This window comes from Oryctolagus cuniculus, chromosome 1 (genome assembly GCF_964237555.1).
Source record: "Oryctolagus cuniculus chromosome 1, mOryCun1.1, whole genome shotgun sequence".
In the NCBI taxonomy this organism is placed as follows: Eukaryota; Metazoa; Chordata; class Mammalia; order Lagomorpha; family Leporidae; genus Oryctolagus; species Oryctolagus cuniculus.
The window spans coordinates 17775047-17801377 of record NC_091432.1 but is presented as its reverse complement, the minus strand read 5'-3'; the positions used below and the strand labels follow the sequence as shown (position 1 = coordinate 17801377).

Below are 26331 nucleotides of genomic sequence, written 5' to 3'. Positions count from 1 at the left end.
CATAGAGCGAGTTTGGGAAGATTCCTTCCCTCTTAATTATTCTGAAGAGTTTCAGAAGAATTGCTATTAAGTCTTCTTTAAATGTTTGGTAGAATTCAGCAGTGAAGCCATTCCATCCTGACCTCTTCTTTATTGGAGGATCTTTATTACTGATTCTATCTACTGTCAATGTATTTGACAATCTGACATTTCTCTCTTGCTCATTTTATGGTCTTTTCTTTGTGTTTTACTTTTGAAAACTTGACTATAATGTGTCATGGTGAAGATCTCTGATCATGTTTATTTGGTATTCTATGCATAGAATGTAAACATCTTTGTCCAAATTAGGGAAATGTTCTGCTATTATTTCACTAAATAAATTTTTCTAAGTCATTCTGCTTTTCCACCTCTTCAGGAATACCAAAGAAACATATATCTTGTTGTTTGATGTTATCCCATAGGTCCTGAATACTGTTTTTGGTTTTTCTAGTTTTTCTTTTTCTGACAGATATTTCGAAAGCTTTATCTCTCGGCTCAGATGCTTTCTTATGCCTCTGACTCTTAAGCCACTGACTCTGTTGTTAAAACTTTCCACTGAATTCTTTTATTTGACATATTGAATTCTTCATTTCTAATATTTCAGTCTGATTTTTCTTTAATATTTCTATTTCCTAGCAGAATTACTCATCCATGAAATTCACAGATATCTTTAACTCATGTAATTGCTTTTTTTTGAGTATGTGAACCATCATCCTTTTGAATTTCTTTGCAGACATTTCATCAATTTCCTCATCTTCACAATCTAATATTGAAGTATTATTGTGTTCCTTTAGAGGAGCCATATGTATTTCTGTTTATGATTCTTGTATTTCTAAAGTTATTTTTATACATCTGGAGAAACACACGTTGATATCGCCTCTGAAGTCTTTGTTGTTGGTATGTGCCTCTAAGTGTAGTGGAAGGCCTGTACCATCAGGTGATATCCAGAGTATGTGCTGGGTGGGGCCAGAGATTATGAATGGGGTTAAAATCCAGGGTAATACCTAACTTAGGAGGGTGGATTTTCTCTGTAATCAGTAGGATAGAGGAGTTGAATTGTCCTGGCTTGCATGGTTACTACCTCTCTCCTTCTCTATGCCAAAATGAATCTCTGTGTGCCTGCACTCCTAACTCACTGAGACACATGGATTACACAAAGAATCTATTCACTCCGTAGTGTGAGCATGGAACTCTCTGCAATGTCTCCTCCTAGCACTCAGGGAATTCTGAGCTTCTGGAGCTGGGAAGAGTCATTTCCTAAAGACACAACCACACCTCACAGTTTCTTGGCCTATCATGCAGTCACAGGATTCCCACAGTCACACTGTGCAGGGTTCGCACAGTCACATGCTGCAGTGGATCCACTCTTGCCTTGCAAACTTTCTCATCCAAAGAGAGATCTGCCCCATCCCTGGAGCCAGTTGCCTGCCTAATGGAGGAGAAACATAGCAAGTGGCTGCCCTGCCCCCTGCCAACTCTCTAGACCAGAGTCCACTTGACTTACTCTGGGAAGATGTTGCTTCCCCTGCTGGTCTCTGGTCACTCTGGTGGTGGTGGGGAGGGAAGCAATGTTCCCTCTGTTCCTAGAGTTCTGCGGACACCCTGCTCCCTGCCAACTTATCCATCTTGACTCAGTGTTGGTGGAAATTGTAAGGTGCTACCCTAGAGGTGATTACCAGTGGAGGACAGGCTTCTGCAGACTCCTCTCACCTTGCCAGGTGTGGGAGTCACTGGTGATGTCTTGTAAGCTGCTGCTTGTCTGTAAAATCTTTGCTGCTCCATGAAGTCTCTCTTCTTTCTGTTGACTTGTCTCTGAGATCATCTCTCCAGCTATCTCCTAGGAATGCAGATCCTCCTCTGTTTTTCTGGTATCTTCGTGTGATCAAAATCAGCATGTATGATACCTATTTAGCCATCTTGAAAATATTATTCCCTTCTTTTCATTTTTTTCCTCCTTAAAAAGATTTATCTCTTATTTGAAAGTCAGGGTTACATAAAGGAAGAGGGAGAGACAAACAGAAAGATAGAGTGGTCTTCCATTCACAGTTTCACTCCTGAGATGGCAGTAATGGCCATGGCTGCTCCAGGCTGAAGCCAGAAGCCAAGGCCTTCAACTGGGTCTCCTACAATAAGGGGAAGGGATCCTAACAACTGGGACAGGAACTGTTGCCCATATAATATGGCCGATATTGGCTTCCTCCCTCTTCTATGGAGTAGGTTTTATTGGAAAAGAGTTTATGGTATATTTTTAAAACTTTTAATTTATTTATTTGCATGCATTTCATAAATATGACTTAGGAACATAGTATTTCTTCCTACCATACCTGCCCTCACAACCATGTTCCCACTCCAACTTCCACTTCCCTCTCCTGTTCCCAGTCTTGTTTTCTATGAAGACTTACTTTCATTTAACTTTATATGAAGAAGATTAACTCTATTCTAGGTAAAGAGTTCAACAATTTGTATGTGAAAGAAAAAGAAAAAGGAAAAGAAAAAAATAGAAACAAACAAACAAAGAAAAAACTGCTCCTCAACAGTCCAGACAAAGACTGTCAAAGTCATTGCATCTCAAAGGTATTTTTGTTTGTTGTTGTTGTTGTTGTTTTTTTTTTTTTTGAGCTTAATTATCTTTAAAGAATCTTTAAAGAAGAATCCAGGAATGGTACATCTTTTGCAAGCACTTAGACTTAATTATCACTTATGAAACATAAGAATATACTCCACTTAATCTATTAAAATGGGGGCTGACACTCTGATATAGCCAGTAAAGCCACCACCTGCAGTGCTGGCATCCCTTATGGGTGCCAGTTCGTATCCCAGCAGCTCCACTTCTGATCCAGCCTTTGTATACATAGGCAATTCCTCGGCTTCCATGCCTGAGAAACTCTCATGGGCTTTTTAGCCAGATACGAATGCCTTACAGGCTGATTCTGAGGCCAGAGTGCTGTTTAGGGCATCTGCCACTCTATGAGTTTGCTGTGTAACCTGCTTCCCATGTTGGATCATTCTCTCCTTTTTAATTCTATCAGTTAGTATTAGCAGACACTATTGTTTATTGGGCAGCACTTTTAATACTTTTGGTCAGATATTTCATTGATGTTGATGATTGACCTGTATATTTTAGAATGCTTCTTGCCCTCCCAGTGGAACAATAGAAAGTGTTTTCACACATTGCCAGTTGTCCTGTTGGGTGAAGAGTCACCTTTGTTTGAAAATCTTATCCACACCTCTGGCAAAGAGCTGTCCTATTTTGGTTTCAGGACATTTGTGGTCCTTCTACCTTTGACCTACTATTTTGAATGTTTTCACTTTGCTTACAATCACATGGTTAAGTACAGGATAAGTAGGAGCTACATCTCACTGATCTCTGAACAGCTCCAGCCAGAGTTAAGAACTCTGTGAATGCTGGGTGAATTTGCTCACATTTCCTATTGATTTCTGAGGTTGTCTCCTACAAGGAAGTTTGAGATTTTACCACAAGTTTGAATTGTTTACTACAAGGAGTTTGAAGTCTTGCTTCCCATGAGGTTGTCTTCCTGATTAGGGAGAAGATAAGATCTCTTGGGACTAACCTCTCATCTGATCCTCCCTTCTCCCATGGTGTCTCTTAAGCAGTGTGGACTTATGGCAAGGCTACCAGGGTTCACAGAGAGCACTCGGGAAGCAGGTCAACTTTGCTTTTTAAATATTCAGTTGCAGTTGTGACTCTAGTGGCACATTCTCATCATTCCCAAGCCTTAGGTTACAGGAGGAGCAGTTCCTCCATCCTGATTATTTATTTATTTATTTATTTATTTATTGCTTCAGGAGGCAGGAGTTCCTGCTCTCAGCTTTGCTGCAGTCCTTCTTGATAGATTGATTATGAAAAGTGTATAAACCCAGTATCTATTCTCAAGATCTTATTTTCATCTCTTGGTCAGGACAGGATAAGTCACTGGGGTGAGAACAGCAAAGCCACAGAAACACTGGAGTGAGTTTTGTGGCCTTGGAAGTCTTCTACATGTGATGTTTGATTTCATTTTGAAAGCAAAGGGTATGGTACCAAGAGCACATGGCATTTTACAAAATGCTCTTTTATTGGTCTGATTGGTGGATGGCACCTCAAGCACTGGAAATGGAGTGTTGAGCAAGTTGTGATCTCCACCATCAGGAAGCTCACACTTCTGTGAGGCTGAGGCTGTGTAAATTAATTATAATTCTGTATGGTAAGCTCTGTGATTCAATGAGGGCCAGTGGACTGGGGAGATGGATTTTCTGAGAGAAATCCAAGGTAATGCATAGCAATGGGACTTATACTAAGAAGAGTCCGGGAATGGGATTGATGGCATTTTGGCATATAATGGTCTTTGAGTTTTGGAGAGGTTAAACCACTTTCTAAATATTACACAGATACTACCAGGAAAAAAAAATCTAAATGTAAACCCAGGAATCCAGACATCTGGCAGTGCTTTCTCTCATGAATGGTTACGTAGTAAAATTCTCCAGCTGATCTGAGAGTTTAGGGCTACTCTCTACTCTCTTTTTCCCCCTGCAGTTGGAAGTTCTGTCAATAATTTTCCTGTTTAATGGTGGTATTCACCCACTTGAGCCTGTCCTATTTACTGAGAGAAGGAAGTTTTGAGGTGTCAGTGGACATCATCTGGCTCCTGGTCTTAGGTGCCCTAGAGTTGCAGTGTATGAAGGGCTGTGTTTATACAGACAGACCTAAATCACAATGGATCAAGACTAGCATGGACGGGATCATTTGAAAGTCAGTCTTATTTATGTCCTAGGGTGTTAGAATGCTTTACTATGAAGAATAATGCATCCAAGTAGGAGTACATATGGAGGAGGTACTGGACCTTTGTTAACACTGGAGGAATATGATTGATTGGAGGGAATGAAGACACTGTAAAGAAAAAAATTGTGCATGGATTGAGCTGGGCAGGAAAGGGACAAAATAACCAAATGATCAAGTGAGATAGGAATTTGGAGGGGAAGCAGAAATAAGAGGGGATGCTGGGTGCAATGGGGGAGCATCAGGAGTGTCTCTTCTGCAGACTTTTTTGGGCATAATGAGAGTTGGGGACACCCTTAGGGAAAACAAGGGTAGAAAAGGAGCAAAGAGAAATGGAATGAAGTCTGCATGGGAAAGATAAAGACATTAAAATTCAATTGATGGATATCTATCACAGAGACTGTTAAAACTATCTTGCCCCACATTATCCCATGAAGACATGCATTAACTTCTTTATAGGGCTTCCTCTTCTGGTCTGTTTCCTCCAGTCCAATCTCCACTGAGTGATTTTACTTTGTAGTTGAAAAACATTCTTGATTAATCTCTATTGTCTCCAGATAGCCTCCTAGGCCCATAACAGTATTTTGTAAGTTGATCCTAGTCTCTACCTACAGCTTTTTTTTTTCTATTTTTCCCTTTATTCCAACTTCATGTTGGAATGATCTTTCTTGTTCACATGAATAAATCCTATTTGTGGTTCAATATCCAGTCCACAAATTTCTCATATATACAAGAATTTGTATATATGTCTTATTTTGTATCATTTCAGATCACACCAGCCAAATTGTTCACTCTTGGGGGCAACCTCATGGCTAGTGCAGACAATGTGACTGAATTCATTTTTCTGGGACTTTCTGCTAATCTGAAGGTGCAGAGAGTTTGCTTTGTGATATTTCTACTCTTGTACACAGCAATTGTGCTGGGGAACTTCCTCATTGTGCTCATGGTCACGACCAGCAGAAGTCTCGGCTCCCCCATGTACTTCTTCCTCAGCTATCTGTCCTTTGTGGAGATCTGTTACTCCTCTACTACGGCCCCCAAACTCATCTCAGATCTACTGGCTGAAAGAAAAACCATACCTGTGTGGGGCTGCATGACACAGCTTTTCTTCATCCACTTCTTTGGTGGCACCGAGATTTTTCTGCTCACTGTGATGGCCTATGACCGCTATGTGGCCATCTGCAAGCCCCTCAACTACACCATGATCATGAACCGCCAGGTATGTGCTGTCCTCGTAGGAATAGCGTGGGTGGCAAGTTTTGTGCATTCCTTTGCCCAGATCCTTCTCATCTTCCACTTGCCCTTCTGTGGCCCCAATGTGATTGACCACTATTTCTGTGATGTACTTCCCTTGCTCCAACTTGTGTGCTCAGACACCTTCCTGATTGGTCTGTTGATTGTTGCCAATGGTGGGGCCCTGTCTGTCATCAGCTTTGTGGTCCTTGTGGCGTCCTATGTGGTCATCTTGCTCCATCTGAGGTCCCGGAGTTCCGAGGGGCGGCGCAAAGCACTCTCCACCTGTGCGTCCCACATCACCGTGGTTGTCTTGTTCTTTGGGCCCTGCATCTTCATCTACATGAGGCCTTCTACCACTCTGCCTGTGGACAAGATGGTGGCTGTGTTCTATACTGTGATAACTCCACTCCTCAACCCCATCATCTACTCCCTGAGAAATGCTGAAGTGAAGAAGGCAATGAAGAAACTATGGAAGAGGACAATGAGACTAGATGAGAAGTAGACACTGTCTCTATTGTTCCTTGAGTCTGTAGTGATGCTGGTTCTAAACTGAATGGGTTGAGTGGAATGAAGCAATGTTCCTAAGAGTTGTTAGTTCTAGAGTTATTCTAACTGGTGTCCATCTTTTAAACCTTCATGTAATCACTTATAAAATATTTTCTTTTTTGGATGTGCTGTAATATAACATGCAATTTAGATGGTATATAAGAATTTAAATTTAACAGACACATTTAACAGACATATAAATATTGTTTCTATTTATAGGTACTCTTTGATGTTTTGAAAGATGCATATATTGTTTTATGTGCAATCAGCTAAATGCATCTATTTTTCTAATGTTCAGCATTTCTTCTTGGTGGAAACATCTAGAATCCCATCTTTTTTCTTCCTATAGTTTTTTCTTCTTATAGTTCCCAGTTTTTTTCTTCTTATAGAGGAATATATGGCACACCAATATTATCTATAGTATCCTGTTTGCAATTGATATTCCAGATTTTCTTCTTATCTAACTATAGCTTAGGACGTTAATCAACGTTTCCTCTTTCTCCCTCTTGTGACTCTGGTAACCACCATTATAATTCTAACTTGTATGAGATCATTATTTATTTACTTTTAAACTTTTATTAATAAATATAAATTTCCAAAATACAGCTTTTAGATTACAGTGGCTTCCCCCCCCAATAACTTTCCTCCCACCTGCAACCTTCCCATCTCCTGTTCCCTCTCCCATTCCATTCACATCAAGATTCATTTTCAATTCTCTTTATATACAGAAGATCGATTTAGTATATATTAAGTAAAGATTTCATCAGTTTGCACCTACACAGAAACACAAAGTGTAAAATACTGTTTCAGTACTAGCTATAGCATTAATTCACATTGGACAACACATTAAGGACAGAGATCCTTCATGGGGAGTGAGTGCACAGTGACTCCTGTTGTTGATTTAGCAATTGACACTCTTTTTTACGGCGTCAGCAATCACCCGAGGCTCTTGTCATGAGTTGCCAAGGCTATGGAAGCCTTTTGAGTTCGCCAACTCTGATCTTATTTAGACAAGGTCATAGTCAAAGTGGAAGTTCTCTCCTCCCTTCAGAGAAAGGTACCTTCTCCTTGATGGCCCGTTCTTTCCACTGGGATCTCACTTGCAGAGATCTTTCATTTAGGTCTTTTTTTTTTTTTTTTTCAGAGTGTCTTGGCTTTCCATGTCTAAAATACTCTCATGGGCTCTTCAGCCATAGATCATCATTTTTTAAGACTTCACTTATGAGAGATGTCATTTTATACTTGTCCTTTTGTACTTAGCTTATTTGACTAACATAATGACCTCTAGTTCCATCCTGTTATTTGCCAGTGACATAATTTCACCCTATTTTGTATTGAGTAGCATTTCATTGTATTTGTATCACATCAGGGTATGGAAGCCCATAGGTTGTTTCCATTTCTTGGCTATTGTCAATAGTGCTACAGGAAACACGGGTGCAGATGTGTCTCAAAAGCCTACTTTCATTTTCTTTGGATTTATACTCAGTAGTGGAATTGCTGGATCATGTGATAGCTATAGTTTTAGATTTTTTCACAATGGCTAACCAATTTGCATCCTCACCAACAGAGTGCAAGGGTTTCCTTTTCTCCATATGCTCACGATTGCCATCATTGGTTATCTTTTGTCTATTTCATAACAGCCAATCTAATGGATTGAGGTTATATTTCATTGTGATTTTGATTTAATTATTAGTGACATTGAGCATTTTTTTTTTCAAATTCTCATGTGTTTGTTTTCTTTGAGAAATGTCTGTTTGGATCCTCTGCCCATTTTAATGTTGTATTACTTTTTTGCTATTGAGTTGTCTGAATTCCTTTTATATTCTTGTATATTGTATATACCTCTTATCTGGTTTATAGCTTGCAAATACTTTCTTTACTCCATAGGTTACCTCTTCACTCTTTTGATTATTTTATTTGCTTTGCAGAAGCTCTTTTTAAAAAATTATTTAAAGTTTACAAATTCCATGTATTTCCTATATACACATTCAGGAACACAGTGATACTTTCTATCCTACCCTCCCTCTTGCCCAACTCCCGCCCTTCTTCCTCCTTCCTCTCCTATTCCCATTCTTACTTTTTACAAAGATCTATTTTCAGTAAACTTTATACTTGGAAGATTAACTCTATGCTAACTAAGTAGTTAAACTAAGTTAAGTAAGTAGTTGAAATAAATGAGTTCAACAAATAGTATGAAGAAAAAAAATCATTGTTCCTCAACAGTCAAGACAATTGACTATTAAAAATACTTACATCTCAAAGTGTCAATTTCACTCCTATAGATTACCCCCTATTTTGTGAAAAGATATTTATTATATATATTATATATATTTGAGAGGTAGAGTTGCAGACAGAGGGAGAGACAGAGAGAACGGTCTCCCATGGTTCACTCCCTAGATGGCTGCAATGGCTGGAGTTGAGTGATCCAAAGCCAGGAGCCAGGATCTTCTTCTGGATCTCCCATACAGGTCTAGGGGTCCAAGAAATGCAGCAATCTTCTACTGCTTTCCCAGGCCACAGCAGAGAGCTGGATGGGAAGAGAACCAGCTAGGACATGAACCAGTGCCTATGTGGGATGTCAGCGCTGCTGGAGGAAGCTTAGCCCAGAACACCACAGCACTGGTCCCTAGATTACCTTTTAAGTACTTTATTAGTTACCACAGATCAGGGAGAACACATATGGTAGTTGTATTTCTGGGACTTGCTTATTTCACTAAGTATAATGGGTTCCAGTTGCATCCATTTTGATGCAAATGACAGGATTTAATTTTTTTTAACACTGTAGTATTCTATAAGGCATATATACCATAATTTTTCTATCTAATCTTTAGTTGATGGAAATATGGATTGATTCCAAACCTTTGCTCTTGTTAATTGAACTGCAATAAACATGGAGGTACAGATAACTCTTTCATATGCTGATTTCATTTCCCTTGGGTAAATTCCCAGGAGTGGGATGGCTGGGTCATATGGTAGGACGATATTCAGATATCTGAGGGATTTCCCTACTGGCTTCCACAGTGGCTGTACCAGTTTACATTCCCACTAACAGGGTACCTTTCCCCCACATCCTCACCAGCATTTCTTTACAAAAAGAAACAATCAACAATGATTTCTATATGAGAGTCATTCTTTTTTTTTAATTTTTATTTAGTAAATATAAATTTTCAAAGTACAGTTAATGGATTACAATGGCTCCCCCCCCATAATTTCCCTCCCACTCACATCCCTCCCATCTCCCGCTCCCTCTCCCATTCCATTCACATCAAGATTCATTTTCAATTCTCTTTATATACAGAAGATCAGTTCAGTATATATTAAGCAAAGATTTCATCAGTTTGCACCCACACAGAAACACAAAGTGTAAAATACTGTTTCAGTACTAGTTATAGCATTACTTCACACTGGACAACACACTAAGGACAGATCCCACATGAGAAGTAAGTACACAGTGACTGCTGTTGTTGACTTAACAATTTGAGAGTCATTCTAACTGGAGTGAAGTGAAAACTCATTGTGGTTGTTATTTGCATTTACCTGATGCCTAGTGATCCTGAGCATTCTCTTCAATGTCTGTTGGCCATTTGAATTTACTCTCTTGAAAAAATGCCTATTCAGGGGCTGGTGCCACGGCTCAATAGGCTAATCCTCCACCTTGCGGCGCCGGCACACTGGGTTCTAGTCCCGGTCTGGGCGCCGGATTCTGGCCTGGTTGCCCCTCTTCCAGGCCAGCTCTCTGCTATGGCCCGGGAGTGCAGTGGACGATGGCCCAAGTGCTTGGGCCCTGTACCCCATGGGAGACCAGGAGAAGCTCCTGGCTCTTGCCATTGGACCAGCAGGGTGCGCTGGCAGCAGCACACTGCCCGCGGCGGCCATTGGAGGGTGAACCAACAGCAAAGGAAGACCTTTCTCTCTGTCTCTCTCTCTCACTGTCCACTCTGCCTCTCAAAAAAAAATGCCTATTCAAGTCCTTTGCCCATTTCTTAACTGGGTGGGTTGTTTTGTTGTTGTGGAGTGTCTTGATCTCTTTGTAGATTCTGATTATTAATCCTTTATTAGTTGTATAGTTTGCAAAATATTTTCTCCCATTCTGTCAGTTGCATCTTCACTTTGCTGAGTGTTTCTTTTGCAGTGCAGAAACTTCTCAACTTGATGTAATTCCATTTCTCAATTTTGGATTCGATTGCCTGTGCTTCTGGGGTCTTTTCCAAGAAGTCTTTGACTACACCAATATCTTGGATACTTTTACCAATGTTCTCTAATAATTTGATGGCATTGGTTTGAATTTATGTCCTTGATCAATTTTGAGTTTTTTTTTTTGTATACGGTGTAATGCAGGGTTCTAGTTTTATACTTCTGCACGTGGCGATCCAGTTTTCCCAACACCATGTGTTGAAGAGACTGTCCTTGCTCCAGGGATTAATTTTAACTCCTCTTTAAAAAGACAAGGTTGTGTAGATGTGTGAGTTGATTTCTGGAGTTTCTATTCTATTCCATTGATGTACATGTCTATTTTTGCCAATACTAGGCAGTTTTGATTTTGAAATAATTCAAAGACTTTGTCTTCTAGCACAGCTGTTCTTCCTTCTGCCTCACTGAGTCTGTTGTTAAGGCTTTCCATTATATTCCTTATTTGACATATTGAATTCTTCATTTGTAATATTTCAGTTTGATTTTTCTTTAATATTTCTATTTTCTGTCAGAATTTCTGATCCATGTCATTCACAGATTTCTTTAACTCATGTGACTGTCTCTGTGTTTCTGAGTAATTCTACAATCACTTATTTGAGTTACTTTTCAGGAATTTCATTAATCACATGTTCAGAGTTTAATATTGAAGTTATTGTGTTCCTTTTGGGGAGTCATATTGTCTTCCTTATTTATGTTTCTTGTATTTATACACTTAATTTTATGCACCTGGAGAAACAGTTGATATCTCCTCTGAAGTCTTTTTCTTGGGAGTGTGCCTCTGGGCATAGTGGAATGGCTGCACCTTCAGGGGATATCCAGAGGTGTGTGAAGGGTATGGTGCAGAATCTGTGGCTAGGATTTGTAAATGTAGCAAAAGCTCAGAATAACGCCCCAGTTATGCATGGTAGATATCCTTGATAGTCTTTAGGAAGAGAGGGTGATCATCTTGACTGGTGTAATTACCTCCTCTGTCCTATTGTGCCCATGTGCACTTCATTGTGCCTACATCCAGTACTCAATCAGGTGCATGAACTGCACAAATAATCTATGTGCTCCACAGTATGAGCATGGAGCCCTCTGTGACGTCTGTTCCAAGCATTCTGAAAATTCTGATTCTGGAGTTGGGCTCAGTGATTTCCCAAAGACCCAACAATATCCCATGCACTTTTCATTTTCCCAGAATAAAAAAATGTATGATTACCTCAACATATGCTGAGAAAATATTTGATAAAATATAACATCCTTTCAAGAAAAAAACTTTAAGCATATTCGGTATAGAAGGAACATACCTGAACACAACCAAGGCAATTTATGACAAACCAACAACCGACATCCTATTGAATGGGGAAAAGTTGGAAGCATTACCCATAAGATCTGGAACCAGACAAGGATGCCCACTGTCACCCTTGCTATTCAGTATAATCCTAGAAGTTTTACCCAGAGCCATTAGGCAAGAAAAAGAAAAAGGGATACAAATTGGGAAAAAGGAAGTCATACTATTGTTATTTGTGGATGACATGATTCTATATATAGGGGATCCAAAAAACTTCACTAAGAGACTATAAGAACTCATGGAAATGTTTGATAAAGTAACAGGATATAAAATCAACACAAAAAATCAGTAGCCTTTGTATACACAGAGATAATGTCATGGCTGAGAAAGAACTTCTAAGATCAATCCCATTCACAATAGCTACAAAAATCATATAACTTGGACAAAATTTAACCAAGGATGTCAATGATCTCTACAATGACAATTACAAAACATTAAAGAAAGAAATAGAAGAAGACACATAAAAATAGAAAGTCTTCCATGCTCATGGATTGGAAGAACCAATGTCATCAAAATGTCCATACTACTGAGAGCAATTTATAGATTCAATGTGACGCCAATCAAAATAACAATGACATTTTTCTCAGATATAGAAAAAATGATGCTGGAATTCATATGGAAACCCATATGAATTTGGAGGTCAAGAGACCCCCAAATAGCTATAACAATCTTATACAACAAAAGCAAAGCCAGAAGCATAAAAATACCAGATTTCAAGATGTACTACAGGGCAGTTATAATCAAAGCAGTCTGGTACTGGTATCAAAACAGAGTTGTAGATCAATGGAAGCGAATATAAATTACAGAAGTCAATCCAAGCATCTGTAACCAAATCAATTTTGTCAGAGGAGCTAAATCAATACCTGGAGCAAGGACAGTCTCTTAAACAAATGGTGCTGGATCTTCACATTCAGAAGTATGAAACAAGTCCCTTACCTTTCACCTTACACAAATATCCACTCAAAATGTATAATAGACCTAAATCTATGACCCAATACCATCGAATTATTGGAGAGTACTGGGGAAACTCTGCAAGTCATTGGCAAAGGCAAAGAGTTCTTGGAAAAGACCCCAGAGGCACAAGCAGTCAAAGCCAAAATTGACTAATAGGAATATAGCAAAAGAGATAATCATCAAATTGAAGTCAATCGACAGAATGGGAGAAAATATTTCCAAACAATACAACTAATAAAGGGTCAATAGCAAGAATATATAAAGAGATCAAGAAACTCAAAAACAATAAAACAAACAACCCAGTTAAGAAATGGACAAAGGACTTAAACAGGCACTTTGCAAAAAAGGAAATCCAAATGGCCACCAGACACATGAGAAAATGTTCAAGATCACTAGCCATCAGGAAAATGAAAATCAGAACCATGAAGAGGTTTTACCTCACCCCATTAAAATGGCTTTCATACAGAAATCAACAAACAACAAATGCTGGTGATGATGTTGGGGAAAGGAAACCCTATTCTACTGTTAGTGGGAACGGAAACTAATCCAGCAACTGTGGAAGACAGTTAAGGAATGGGCTAAGGTATTTTTCAAAGGATGAAATACAAATGGCCAACAGACACATGAAAAAATATTTAGGATCACTAGCCATAAGGGAAATTCAAATGAAAATCACAATGATATTTTATTAGACCCCAGTTATAATGGCTATCATCCAAAAATAAAAATGAAAAAAAAAACCCAACAAATGCCATTGAGGATGCAGGGAATAACTCACTCTAATACACTGCTGGTGGGAATGTAAATTCATATAACCATTATGGAAGACAGTATGAAGATTCCTCAGAAATATTAAAATAGATCTTCCATTTGACCCAGACATTCCACTCCTGAGAATTTACCCAAACGAAATGAAATCAGCATATGAAACCATTATCTGTGCCCCCATATTTATAACAGCTCAATGCAAAATAGCTAAGATATGAATTAATCCAAATATTCATCAATTTATGACTGGGTAAGGAAATTGTGGCATATGTTCAAGACAGAACAGTACTCAGCTGTAAAAAGAAATGAAATCCTATCATTTGCAACAAAATGGATGAAACTTGAGACCATTATGCTTAGTGAAATAAGCTAATCCCCAAAAGACAAATAAAATACATTGTCCTTGATTTGTGGTAACTAATATATAGAGTACAAAAATATGTAAAGTGTCTGAGCTAATTGGCATTTTGACATTTGATTAATGTTTGTAATCCTGTATATACTCTTGAGGAACATTTTTAAAAAAAATATGGAATGTTTCAAGAATTTGTGTGTCATCCTTGTACAGGGGCCATGCTAATCTTCTCTGTGTTGGTCCAATTTTAGTATATGTGCTGCTGAAGTGAGCATGAGGAACACTGCTTTTATTCTTACCTCTCATTGAATTCTATATTCAGTGGAGGGTTAAGATTGTGATTAGAAAGAAAACTGAAAGTATAAAAATTAAGAGACAAATAAGAGGGGGCGGTGCCGTGGCTCACTTGGTTAATCCTCCGCCTGCGGCACCGGCATCCCATATGGGTGCCGGGTTCTAGTCCCAGTTGCTCCTCTTCCAGTCCAGCTCTCTGCTGTGGCCCAGGAAAGCAGTGGAGGATGGCCCAAGTGCTTAGGCCCCTGCACCTGCATGGGAGACCAGGAGGAAGCACCTGGCTCCTGGCTTCGGATCAGCACAGCGCCGGCCATGGTGGTTATTGGTGGGGTGAACCAATGGAAGGAAGACCTTTCTCTGTCTCTCACTGTCTATAACTCTACCTGTCAAATAAATAAAAAAAAACAGCTAAGAAAAAAAGAGGGAGCGTGGGAGTGAGTGATTGAGGGAGCACAGGGTGTTAAGTATCATTATGCTCTTAAAATGGAATGTATGAAATAATGAAATTTGTTCCCTTTTTATAAATAAAAAAATACAAAAGATCTAGCACAGTATTCCCAAATTCCCACAGCCACTTTGTGCGGTGTTCTCATAGTCACATGATGCTGAGGATCCACTCTCTGCCCTGTGAACCTTCTCTTCAGAAACAGAACCACCCCATTCTGGAAGAGCCAGTTTCATGCTTGACAGAGGTCAGTCAATGCTCCATCCTGGTGACCTGAGGATGGTGCTTTGGTGGGAGGAGAGGAGCAACATGTCAGGTGGGCACAATGCCTCCTGCCAACTGCCCAGGCCTTACTCCACTTGCTTTATTTTGGGAAGGTGATGTTTCCCATGCTGGTTGCTGGGCACCTTGGTAGGAGGAGGAGAAAGAAGCAATGTTCTCCCCATTCACAGAGTTCAGTGTGTAATCTGCCCCCACCAGCTTATCTGTCTGGACCCAAAGTCAGTGGGAATGGGCTGGTGCTGTGGTGCAGCAGGCTAAATAAGCTCCAGTCTACAGCACTGGCACCCCATATGGGCACCAGTTTGAGTCCCAGCTGCTCTACTTCTGATCCAGCACTCTCTGCTAATGCTTCTGGGAAGGCAGTGGAGGACGGCCCAAATCCTTGGGCCCCTGCACCCATGTGGGCAACCTGGAAGAAGCTCCTGGCTCCCAGCTTCAGATAGGCTCAGCTCTGGCCATTGTGGCCATTTATGGAGTGAACCAGCAGACGGAAAACCCCCTTCCCCTGTCTCTACTTCTCTCTGTAACTTGATCTTTCAAATAAAAATAAAATAAATCTTTTTAAAAAAAGTTAGTGGGGACCATAAATTTCTCTGACTGTTGCAGCCAGCCTCCACACATCTTATTATGGAATGATGGAACTTCCTTTCCAGTTCACAAATTGATGAATAAAAACCACACGATTATCTCAATAGATGCAGAGAAAGAATTTGGTCAAATACAATATTATTTCATGATAAAAACCTTAAGAAATTGGGCATAGAAGGAACATATCATAAGAGAATTAAGTCAATATATGACAAAACCACAGCCAGCATCATATTGAATGGGGAAAGATTGGAAGCACTTCCACTAAAATCTGGAACCAGACAAGGATGCCCACTTTCAACATTACTTCTCAATGCGGTTTTGAAAGTCAGAGCCATTAGGCAAGAACAAAGAATCAAATGGTTAGAAATTGGAAAAGAGGAAGGTCAAATTATCTCTGTTTGTAGATTATGTGTTCCTGTGTATGGGAGGGAGCCAAAAGATTCCTCTAAGAGACTATTGGAACTCATCAGGGTTTGGCAAAGTTGAAGCTTATAAAAAGAATAGACAAAAATCAATATCATTTGCATACACAATGACATGGCTGAGAAAAAACTCGTAAAATCAGTCTTATTCTCAATAGCTACAAAAAATTTCAAATACCTTGAGATAAATTTAACCAAGGATGTGAAAGATCTCCATGATGAAAATTACAAAACATTTAGGAAAGAAACAGAAGAAGACACAAAAATGTGGAAACCTCTTCCATGTTTGAGTATTGGAAGAATTAATATCATAAAAATATTCAACCACACAAAGTAAATTATAGATTCATTGTTATTACAGTCAAAATACTAAGGACGTTCTTCTCAGGTCTAGAAAAATGACCTTAAATTCATGTGGAAACACAAGAGACCCCAAATAGCTAAAGCAATCTTAAACAACAAAAACAAAGCTGTAGGAATAACAATATCAAATTTCAGAAAAAGCATACTACAGGGCAGTTATAATCAAAGCAGCTTGGTAATGGCACAAAACAATAGACATATAGACCAATAGAACAGAATAGAAACCCCAGGAATTAATCCACACATCTACAACCAACTATTCCTTGACAAATAAGCTAAAATCACCCCTTTGAGAAAAGACACTCTGTTCAACAAATGTTATTCAGAAGTTAGGATCTCCACATATGGAAATATGAAACAAAGCTCTTAGCTTACACCCTGTACAAAAATCAACTTAATGGATCAAATATCTAAATATATAACCTGATACCCTCAAATTACTATAAGAAAACAGTGGGGGAAACTCTGCAAGACACTGGCATAGGCAAAGACATCTTTGATAAGACCTAAACAAAACAGGCAATAAAGATAAAAGTAGACAAAGAGGATTACATCAAGCTAAGAAGCTTCTGCACAGCAAAGGAAAAACTCATTAACATGAAGAGGAAACCAACAGAGTAGTGGCTTTACCTGCTATGCCACATTGTTGGCCCCTCATATGCTGTATTCACTTCCTTTGGCTATATTCCCAGAAGTGGGATGGCTAAGTCTTATAGTAGATCCATTTTTTCAACTCTAATATTAACCAAAGCTGAATTAATGGTACTTGTGGATAGCATATTTCATAAATAGCAGTTATGGAATTTAAAAAAACTTCTCTTTTCATAAAATTAAAGTATGTTTAGATGTAATAAAAGAAGCCTAATGGATTTCTGTATACCCAACACAAAGTTTCAATGATCATCAATTCAGAGCAAATGTTGCTTCATTTTGATTATGTCGTCTGAACAACAGCACTATATTTTTAGAAAGCTTTTATTTAATGAATACAAATTTCATAGGTACAGCTTTAGGAATATTGCAGTTCTTTCCCCTGTACCCACCCTCTCTCTTCCACTCACATACCACCTCTATTCCCTCTCCCATCCCATTATTCATTAAGATTCATTTTTAATAATCCTTATATACAGAAGGCCAAGTCTATACTAATGATTTCAACTGTTTGCACTCACACAGACACACAAAGTATAAAGTACTGTTTGAAGACAAGCTTTACAGTTAATTCTCATAGTACAACTCATTGAAGTCAGAGGTCCTTTATGGTGAGTGAGTGCACAGTGACTCCTGTTGTTGATTTAATAATTGACATTCTTATTTATTTATTTATTTATTTATTTTTTTGACAGGCAGAGTGGACAGCAGAGAGCTGGCCTGGAAGAGGGGCAACCGGGACAGAATCCGGCGCCCCAACCGGGACTAGAACCCTGTGTGCCCGCGCCGCAAGGTGGAGGATTAGCCTAGTGAGCCGCGGTGCCAGCCAGACATTCCTATTTATGATGTCAGTGATTACCCAAGGCTCTTGTCATGAGCTGAAAAGGCTGTGGAATCCTTTTGAGTCCACAAACTCTGTTAGTATTTAGACAAGACCATAAGCAAAGTGAAAATTCTCTGTTCCCTTCAGAGAAAAGTACATCCTTCTTTGATGGCCTCTTCTTTCCACTGGGATCTCACTCTCAGCGATCCTTTGTGTAGATTATTTTTTGTCATAGTGTCTTGGCTTTCCATGCCTTAAATGCTCTCATAGGCTTTTCAGCCAAATCCAAATGCCTTAAGGGCTGATTATGAGGTCAGAGTGCAGTTTAGGGCATTAGTCATTCTATGAGTCTGCTGTGTGAACTGCTTCCCATGTTGGAACATTCTCTCCTTTTTAATTGTATCTATTATTATTACCAGACACTTGAGCCTATTTATATGATCACTTAATCCTATCTATAGGATCACTTTAATATTTAATATGATCAGTTTAACACTTAAGATGGCATTTTTACCACCCAGCTTAATGGGATTTAGAGTCTTATGGCAAGTTTTTAGCTTTACCCTTAGGGGTAAGTTTGTGGAAATGTGGCCCTCTCTTACTTCCACTCTTATTTTACTGGAATTTATTTTCAACTGGATTCAAGAACCTATGAATAATTCTGTATTAAATAAGGAGTTCAACCAATGGTATTAAGTAGAAAAAGAAAACAGTAAAAAAATAAAATAAAAAACTGTTCCTTGACAGTCAAGACAAGGGCTGTTCAAATCATTACTTCCTATAGTATCAATTTCACTTCTACAGGTTTCCTTTTAGGTGCTTCATTAGTTGTCACAGATCAGGGAGAACATATGATATTTTTCCCTTTGTGACTGGCTTATTTCTTTTTTTTTATTTTTGGAAGAGTTTTATTTTATTTTATTTTTTTTAATCTTTTATTTAATGAATATAAATTTCCAAAGTACGACTCATGGGTTACAATGGCTCCCCCCCCCCCATACCGTCCCTCCCACCCACAACCCTCCCCTTTCCCACTCCCTCTCCCCTTCCATTCACATCAAGATTCATTTTCGATTATCTTAATATACAGAAGATCAGCTTAGTATACCTTAAGTAAGGATTTCAACAGTTTGCTCCCACACAGAAACATAAAGTGAAAAATAATAGATGATTTTTTTTAAATGATGATGAAATCAGATCAGACCTATTGTCATGTTTAATCCCAGTGAGAGTCAAGTTGGGAATTGATAATTTCTTTTTTTTTTTTTTTTTTTTTTTTTTTACAGAAGATCAGTTTAGTGTACATTAAGTAAAGATTTCAATCGTTTGCACCCCCATAGAAACACAAAGTGAAATATATTGTTTGAGTATTCGTTATAGCATTAAGCCTCAGTGTACAGCACATTAAGGACAGAGATCCTACATGAGGAGTAAGTGCACAGTGACTCCTGTTGTTGACTTTACAAATTGACACTCCTGTTTATGGCATCAGTAATCTCCCTATGCACCAGTCATGAGTTTCCAAGGCTATGGAAGCCCCTTGAGTTCTCCGACTCTTATCTTGTTTAGACACGGTCATAGTCAAAGTGGAGGTTCTCTCCTCCCTTCAGAGAAAGGCACCTCCCTCTTTGAAGACCTGTTCTTTCCACTGGGATCTCACTGTGACTGGCTTATTTCTAAGTATGATGTTTTCCAGATTCATCCATTTTGTTGTGAATGACCAGATTTTTTTTTTTTACCGCTGTGTAACATTCCATAGAGTACATATCCCATAATTTCTTTATCCTGTCTTCTGTTGATGGGCATTTAGGTTGATTCCATGTTTTAGCTATCGTGAACTGAGCTCAACAGCAGCACTCACTATTAACACTTTGGTTCAGAATATTTTTTTTTGCTGTGGGGAATTGTCCTGTGAATTGTTGGATGTTTCATACCATCCCTATACAATAATGGAAAATGTCTTCACACGTTGCCAAGTGTCTTCTTGGGGGGAAAATCAACTTTTGTTGAAAACCTTACTCATACTTGAGGCCAGGAGAAATCTTATTTTAGTTTCCTGGCACTTGTGGCCCTTGTTCCTTGGACCAACCTTTTTGAATGTTCTCACTTGCCTTTCAACTACATGATTAAGTGCAGCATAAGCAGGAGCTATAGATCATTGATATTTGAACAGCACCACAAAGAGTTAAGTGCTGTGTGACTACTTGGTGAATTTGTTCAAATTTCCTACTGATTTCTGAAGTTTCCTACAAAAATATTGGGGTTTTCTTACAACTTTGAATTGTTCCCTACAAAGATTTTGAGGTCCGTATTCCTATGAAATAGTCTTCCTGATTAGGGAGAGGATGAGGTCTCTGGGGACTAACCTTCTCTCATCTGATCCTGCCTTTTCCCTTGGTGTCTCTTAAGCAGTGTGAACTTAAGACTGAGCTACCAGGGTTCACGAACACTTGGGAGGCAAGTCAATTTTGTTTTTCTTTTATTCAGGTGTAATTGTGACTCCAGTGGCTCATTCTCAAGGCTAAGGTCGCAGGAGGAGCAGTTCCTACGATTCTGGCTCTCAGCCTTGCCTCAGTCCTTCCTGATTGGCTAATTGGGAAACTGAACCCAGGAGCTGTTCTCAGGATATTTGCATCTCTGTGATAAGGACAGAAAAGGTGACTGTGGTGAGAACAGCAAAGCCACAGAAACACCACAGTGAGTTTTGTGGCCTTGAACGTCTTCTGCATGTGGTGTTTGATTTCACTTGGAAAGTGAAGTGGATAATTCCAGGCAGCTTGTGGCATTTTACAAATTGCTCATACGCTGGTCTGATCTTTGAGGCATGCACAGTCTTAGTGCTGGGACTGAAGGCTGCAGAAGTCATGGACTCAGACTTTAGGGGCCTTTGGTATTTCAATATTTACTGAAAACCTAGAATGCATCAAATGCTGTGTTAAGAAGGATAGGGAAAGCCAGCGCCACGGCTCACTAGGCTAATCCTCCGCCTTGCGGCGCCAGCACACCGGGTTCTAGTCCCGGTCGGGGCGCTGGATTCTGTCCCGGTTGCCCCTCTTCCAGGCCAGCTCTCTGCTGTGGCCAGGGAGTGCAGTGGAGGATGGCCCAAGTCCTTGGGCCCTGCACCCCATGGGAGACCAGGATAAGTACCTAGCTCCTGCCATCTGATCAGCGCGGTGCGCCGGCGACAGCACGCTGGCCACAGCGGCCATTGGAGGGTGAACCAACAGCAAAGGAAGACCTTTCTCTCTGTCTCTCTCTCTCACTGTCCACTCTGCCTGTCAAAAAAAAAAAAAAAAAAAAAAAGAAGGATAGGGAAGATACACATCCACTATTTTTCCATTTAATTGACATTCCTTGAATGCTATGTCATGGCAGGCATTCCAGCAGCACTGGGGATGGAGAGGTGAGTAAGTTGTGATCTCTACCATCAGGAAGTGCATACTTCAGTGAGGCAGAAGGCCACTAAAAATAATTGTAATTCCATATTTTACTTGCTGTGATTCCATGATGGTGTAAGGACTGGGGAGGTGGATTTTCTATCTCTAGAGAAATCCCAGGCAATGCATAGCATTGGGACATTTCCTCAGATGAGGCAGGGAGTGGAATTTATGACACTGATATGCTTAACCTTAAATCTTTGAGGTAAAAACATTTTCTAAATTTCACATAGATACAACTAGAAAAAGATCTGAATGGAAACCCAGGGGTCCAGACAACTTGAAATATTTTCTTCTGTGAATACTTTTTTGGTAAAATTCTGCAGCTGATCTGAGCGTTTAGGGCTACTCTCTGCCCTCTCTTTGCTTCTGTCATTGCAAATTCTGTCAATGATTTCCTTCCGTTTCATGCCAGTATTCATTCCATGAAGGACAGAAGCTGTGTGCTGTTAGTGGACATCATCTGGCTCCTTGTCTCAGATGTCCTGGAGTTGCAGTATATGGTGGGATGTGTTGATATAGGTGGAGCTCAGCCACATTGAATAAAGTCTAGCATGGAGTCATGAAAGTTTGCAAATCAATCAGTCTTGCTGATGGGATGAGGTGTTGGAAGTCTTGATTGTGGAGAAGAGTTTGCCAGAGCAAGTTTAGATATGGGGGGAGTACTGGACCTTTGTTGCCTCTGGAAGAATATAACTGAAGGAGTGAAGATACTAGCAAAGAGAATTATGCATGTATTGAGCTGAATGATTGGAAAGGGACAAAGTTAACAAATGATCAAGTGTGGAAGGAGAGAATTAGTGGAAGAAGAAGAAATAAGAGGAGATGCTGAGTACAAAGGGGAGTACCAGGGACATCTCTTTTGATGACTCTGAAGGGGATGTGGAGAGGTTGGGGACACTTCTCTGTAAAACAAGGGTAGAAAAGAAGCAAGGAGAAGTGCGATGAAAGCTTCAGGTAAAAGATAGTTAAAGACCTTCAAAGGCAGTTGGAAGATGTCTATCATGAAGACTGTTCACACTTCCTTGCCCCACATTGCCCAGTGAGGGGATGTATTAACTTTATGATAGCTCTCCTCTTTTGGTTTGTTTACTCGAGTCCAACCTCCACAGACTGGTTGCACATTGCAGATGATGAACATTCTTGATTAACCTCCATTGTCTGCAGGATAGACTTCTAGGCCCATAAAAGTATTTTGTAAGGTGATTCTATTTTTTTTAACCCACAGCTTTATTTTTTATATTCTCCCCTTTATCCCAGCCTCATGTGATACATGAACACTTACTCTATACCTTCTTGAGATGATCTTCCTTCTTCATGTAACTAAATACTCTTATGTTTCAATATCTTTGTGTTTCAATGAGCTCAAAAACTTATCAGATATGCAAGAGCTTTCATTTAATTCAATCCTGTAAAAAAATGGTATTGTTTTCTATCATTTCAGATCACACCAGCCAAATGTTGACTCTTGGTGGCAAACTCATGGCTAGTGCAAACAATGTGACTGAATTCATTTTTCTGGGACTTTCTGCTAATCCAAAGGTGCAGAGAGTTTGCTTTGTGATATTTCTGCTCTTGTACACAGCAATTGTGTTGGGGAACTTCCTCATTGTGCTCACGGTCACGACCAGCAGAAGTCTCGGCTTTCCCATGTACTTCTTCCTCAGCTATCTGTCCTTTGTGGAGATCTGTTACTCCTCTACTACAGCCCCCAAACTCATCTCAGATCTACTGGCTGAAAGGAAAACCATACCTGTGTGGGGCTGCATGACACAGCTTTTCTTCATCCACTTCTTTGGTGGCACTGAGAGTTTTCTGCTCACTGTGATGGCCTATGACCGTTATGTGGCCATCTGCAAGCCTCTCAACTACACCACGATCATGAACCGCCAGGTATGTGCTGTCCTTGTAGGAATAACATGGGTAGGAGGCTTTGTGCATTCCTTTGCCCAGATCCTTCTCATCTTCCGCTTGCCCTTCTGTGGCCCCAATGTGATTGACCACTATTTCTGTGATGTACTTCCCTTGCTCCAACTTGTATGCTCAGACACCTTCTTTATTGGTCTGTTGATTGTTACCAATAGTGGGGCCCTGTCTGTCATCACCTTTGTGGTCCTTGTGGCGTCCTATGTGGTCATCTTGCTCCATCTGAGATCCCGGAGTTCCGAGGGGCGGCGCAAAGCACTCTCCACCTGTGCGTCCCACATCACCGTGGTTGTCTTGTTCTTTGGGCCCTGCATCTTCATCTACATGAGGCCTTCTGCCACTCTGCCTGTGGACAAGATGGTGGCTGTGTTCTATACTGTGATAACTCCACTCCTCAACCCCATCATCTACTCCCTGAGAAATGCTGAATTGAAGAAGGCAATGAAGAAGCTATGGATGAAGACATTTAAACTAGATGAGGAGTAGATGCTTTGTTCCTCTTGATCATTGAGTCTGTAGTGATGCTGAGTCCAAACTTAAGGGGCTGAATGGATTGAAGCAACATCACAGGACTGGTTAGTTTAGAGTTATTCTAAGGGGTGTCCATCTGGAAAAACTTCATTCAGTCACTTATAAAATATTTATTTCTATGAATGTACTTTAATAATACTTTTAATTTTAGATTATTTTTAATTAAAAATTAAATTTAGCAGACACATACAAATTTTTAGTATTTATGGAGCACTATGTGATGTTTTGATATATGCATACATTGTGTAATGTCCAATCAGGGTAAATAGATCTTCAATCATCCATCATTGCTTCCTGGTGAAAACATCCAGCGTCCTATTTTATAATTTTTTGTTTTTAGAGAAATTTACATTATACTAATATTAGCTATAAGTACCCTACTAGTAGTGCAATAGCATCCCAGAACTTCTTCCTTCTATCTCGTTAAAACTTAACTCTTTGCTCAGCCTTTCCCCTTTTTCTCTCCTCAGGCTCTTGTCACCACCAGTATACTTCTAACTTGTACTGAGATCATGATTTTTTTTTATTAAAGTAGGTAAACCTCATTTAAAAAAAGATTTTATTTATTTCTTTGAGAGGTAGAGTTATAGAAAGAGAGAGGTAGAGAGAGAGAGAAAGGGCTTCCATCTACTGATTCACTCCTAAAAAGGCCACAATGACTGGAGCTGGGTGGATCTGAAGCCAGGAGCCAGAAGCTTCTTCTGGGTTTCCCACATGAGTGCAGGCCCAAGCACTTGGGCCATCTTCTGCTGCTTTTCCAGGTGCATTAACAGGAAGTTGGATCGGAAGTGGAACACTTGGAACTAGAACTGGAGCCCGTATAGCCCACTACGTCACAGCAATGGTCCCAAGATCATAATTTTTTGAGACTCCACATATGAGTGACATCATGTGATACTTGTATTTTTTCTACTTAGCTTATTTGGCTTAGCATAACAACCTCTAGTTCCATCCATGTTATTGAAAATGACAGGATTTCATTGTGTGCATTCCACATTTTCTTACCCATTCACCTGAATGCACACACTGAGGTTGTTTCCATTTCTCAGCTGTTGTGAATAGTGTAGCAAGAACCATGGGCTGCTGATGTCTCTTAGTCTGATTTCTTTTCCTTTGGATTACACTCAGTAATGGGATTGCTTGATTATATGGTAGTTCTATTTTTAGCTTTTTGAGGAAATTCCATACTATTTTTCACAATGACTAATTTTACATCCCCACTGACAGGGTGCAAGGGTTTCCTTTTCTCCACATACTCACCATTGTCATCACTTGTTATTTTTGTCTGTTTGATAGTAACCAATTTGACTGGAATTTTGACTTGCATTTCTTTCCTGATTAATGACTTTGAGTATATTTTTATATACCTGATGGATGTTTGTATGTTTTTCTTTGAGAAATTTCTATTTAGATTTACTGCCCATTTGTAGGTTGTATTTTTGTTTTCTTTCTTCGTTTTTGCTATTTGAATTCCTTGTATAAGCTGGTTATTAACTTCTTGTCAGATGTATTGCTTGCAAATACTTTCTTCTATTTTGTAGGTTATTTCCTCACTCTGTTGATAATTTTGTTTGCTGTGCAGAAGCTCTTAAAGTTTACAAAACTCTAGTTTTCTATTGCTTCTCATTTTTTACCAGTATAAATAACACCATGGTAAATAGTCTCATATAAAAAAGTTTTAACTACACTTTGGATTTTCTTTTAGATCTCACCTATTATGGTGAATTTACTGTTTTGAAGAATATAAAGACGTTTGATGCAAAGTGTAAATCTGTGAATCCCCTACCTTTGTGAAGTGCTCTTGACATTCTCAAACACTGTCATTAAGCACTTTTTAAATGAAAAATAAGATTTTCCATAATCTCATAGTATCTCCCCAAGATATTTATTAATTACAAAGGCAAAATGTCACTTTAATAGCTCCCCCCCCCCCATTTTAAATAGTGGAACAAAGTTAACATCACTAGGTTTAGACAAACTGATGCCAAGTGCTTTCTAGTATAATGCATGGACAGGTACACAATATCATTGCAGCGGTATTACTAGCAAAGGACATAACCTGATTCTAAGAAAGAAAAAAATAAGGCAAACTCCAATTGAATAATATGCAAAGTCTCTGTGCTTCACTCCTCAGAAGTGTGAAGACAAAGAAAGACAAAATATTTTTCCATGTTAAACACAGATGACAACTATGTGTAACATGTGATCCTGGATTGAGTTCTGTATTATATAAGATCATTGTGAGATGGGACTCTGTAGAAGAAAGAATTGTACAAATGTTAATTTTCTGATTTTGACAATTGTACTGTGTTTATCTCAGAAAATATACTTGGATTTATTTATTTATTTTAAATTATTTTATTTACTTACTGTTTAAAGGATGTATGT

At 39.3% G+C, this 26331-nt stretch overlaps 2 protein-coding genes and 1 non-coding gene across 3 annotated transcripts; 2 read left to right on the top strand and 1 right to left on the bottom strand.

Annotated features, from left to right (window-relative positions):
- Positions 1–5603: 5603 nt before the first annotated feature.
- On the top strand, positions 5604–6533 carry LOC100356607 (olfactory receptor 4X2-like). Its single transcript, XM_002709105.1, has one exon. The coding sequence runs from the start codon at positions 5604–5606 to the stop codon at positions 6531–6533; it is 930 nt and encodes a 309-aa protein (XP_002709151.1).
- A 7813-nt stretch (positions 6534–14346) lies between these two features.
- LOC127484979 (U6 spliceosomal RNA) lies at positions 14347–14453 on the bottom strand. Its single transcript, XR_007912184.1, has one exon. It is a non-coding gene; the product is annotated as a U6 spliceosomal RNA (small nuclear RNA).
- An 8515-nt stretch (positions 14454–22968) lies between these two features.
- Positions 22969–23898, top strand: LOC100356858 (olfactory receptor 4X2-like). The gene has a single exon (XM_002709106.1). The coding sequence runs from the start codon at positions 22969–22971 to the stop codon at positions 23896–23898; it is 930 nt and encodes a 309-aa protein (XP_002709152.1).
- The last annotated feature ends 2433 nt before the right edge of the window (positions 23899–26331 follow it).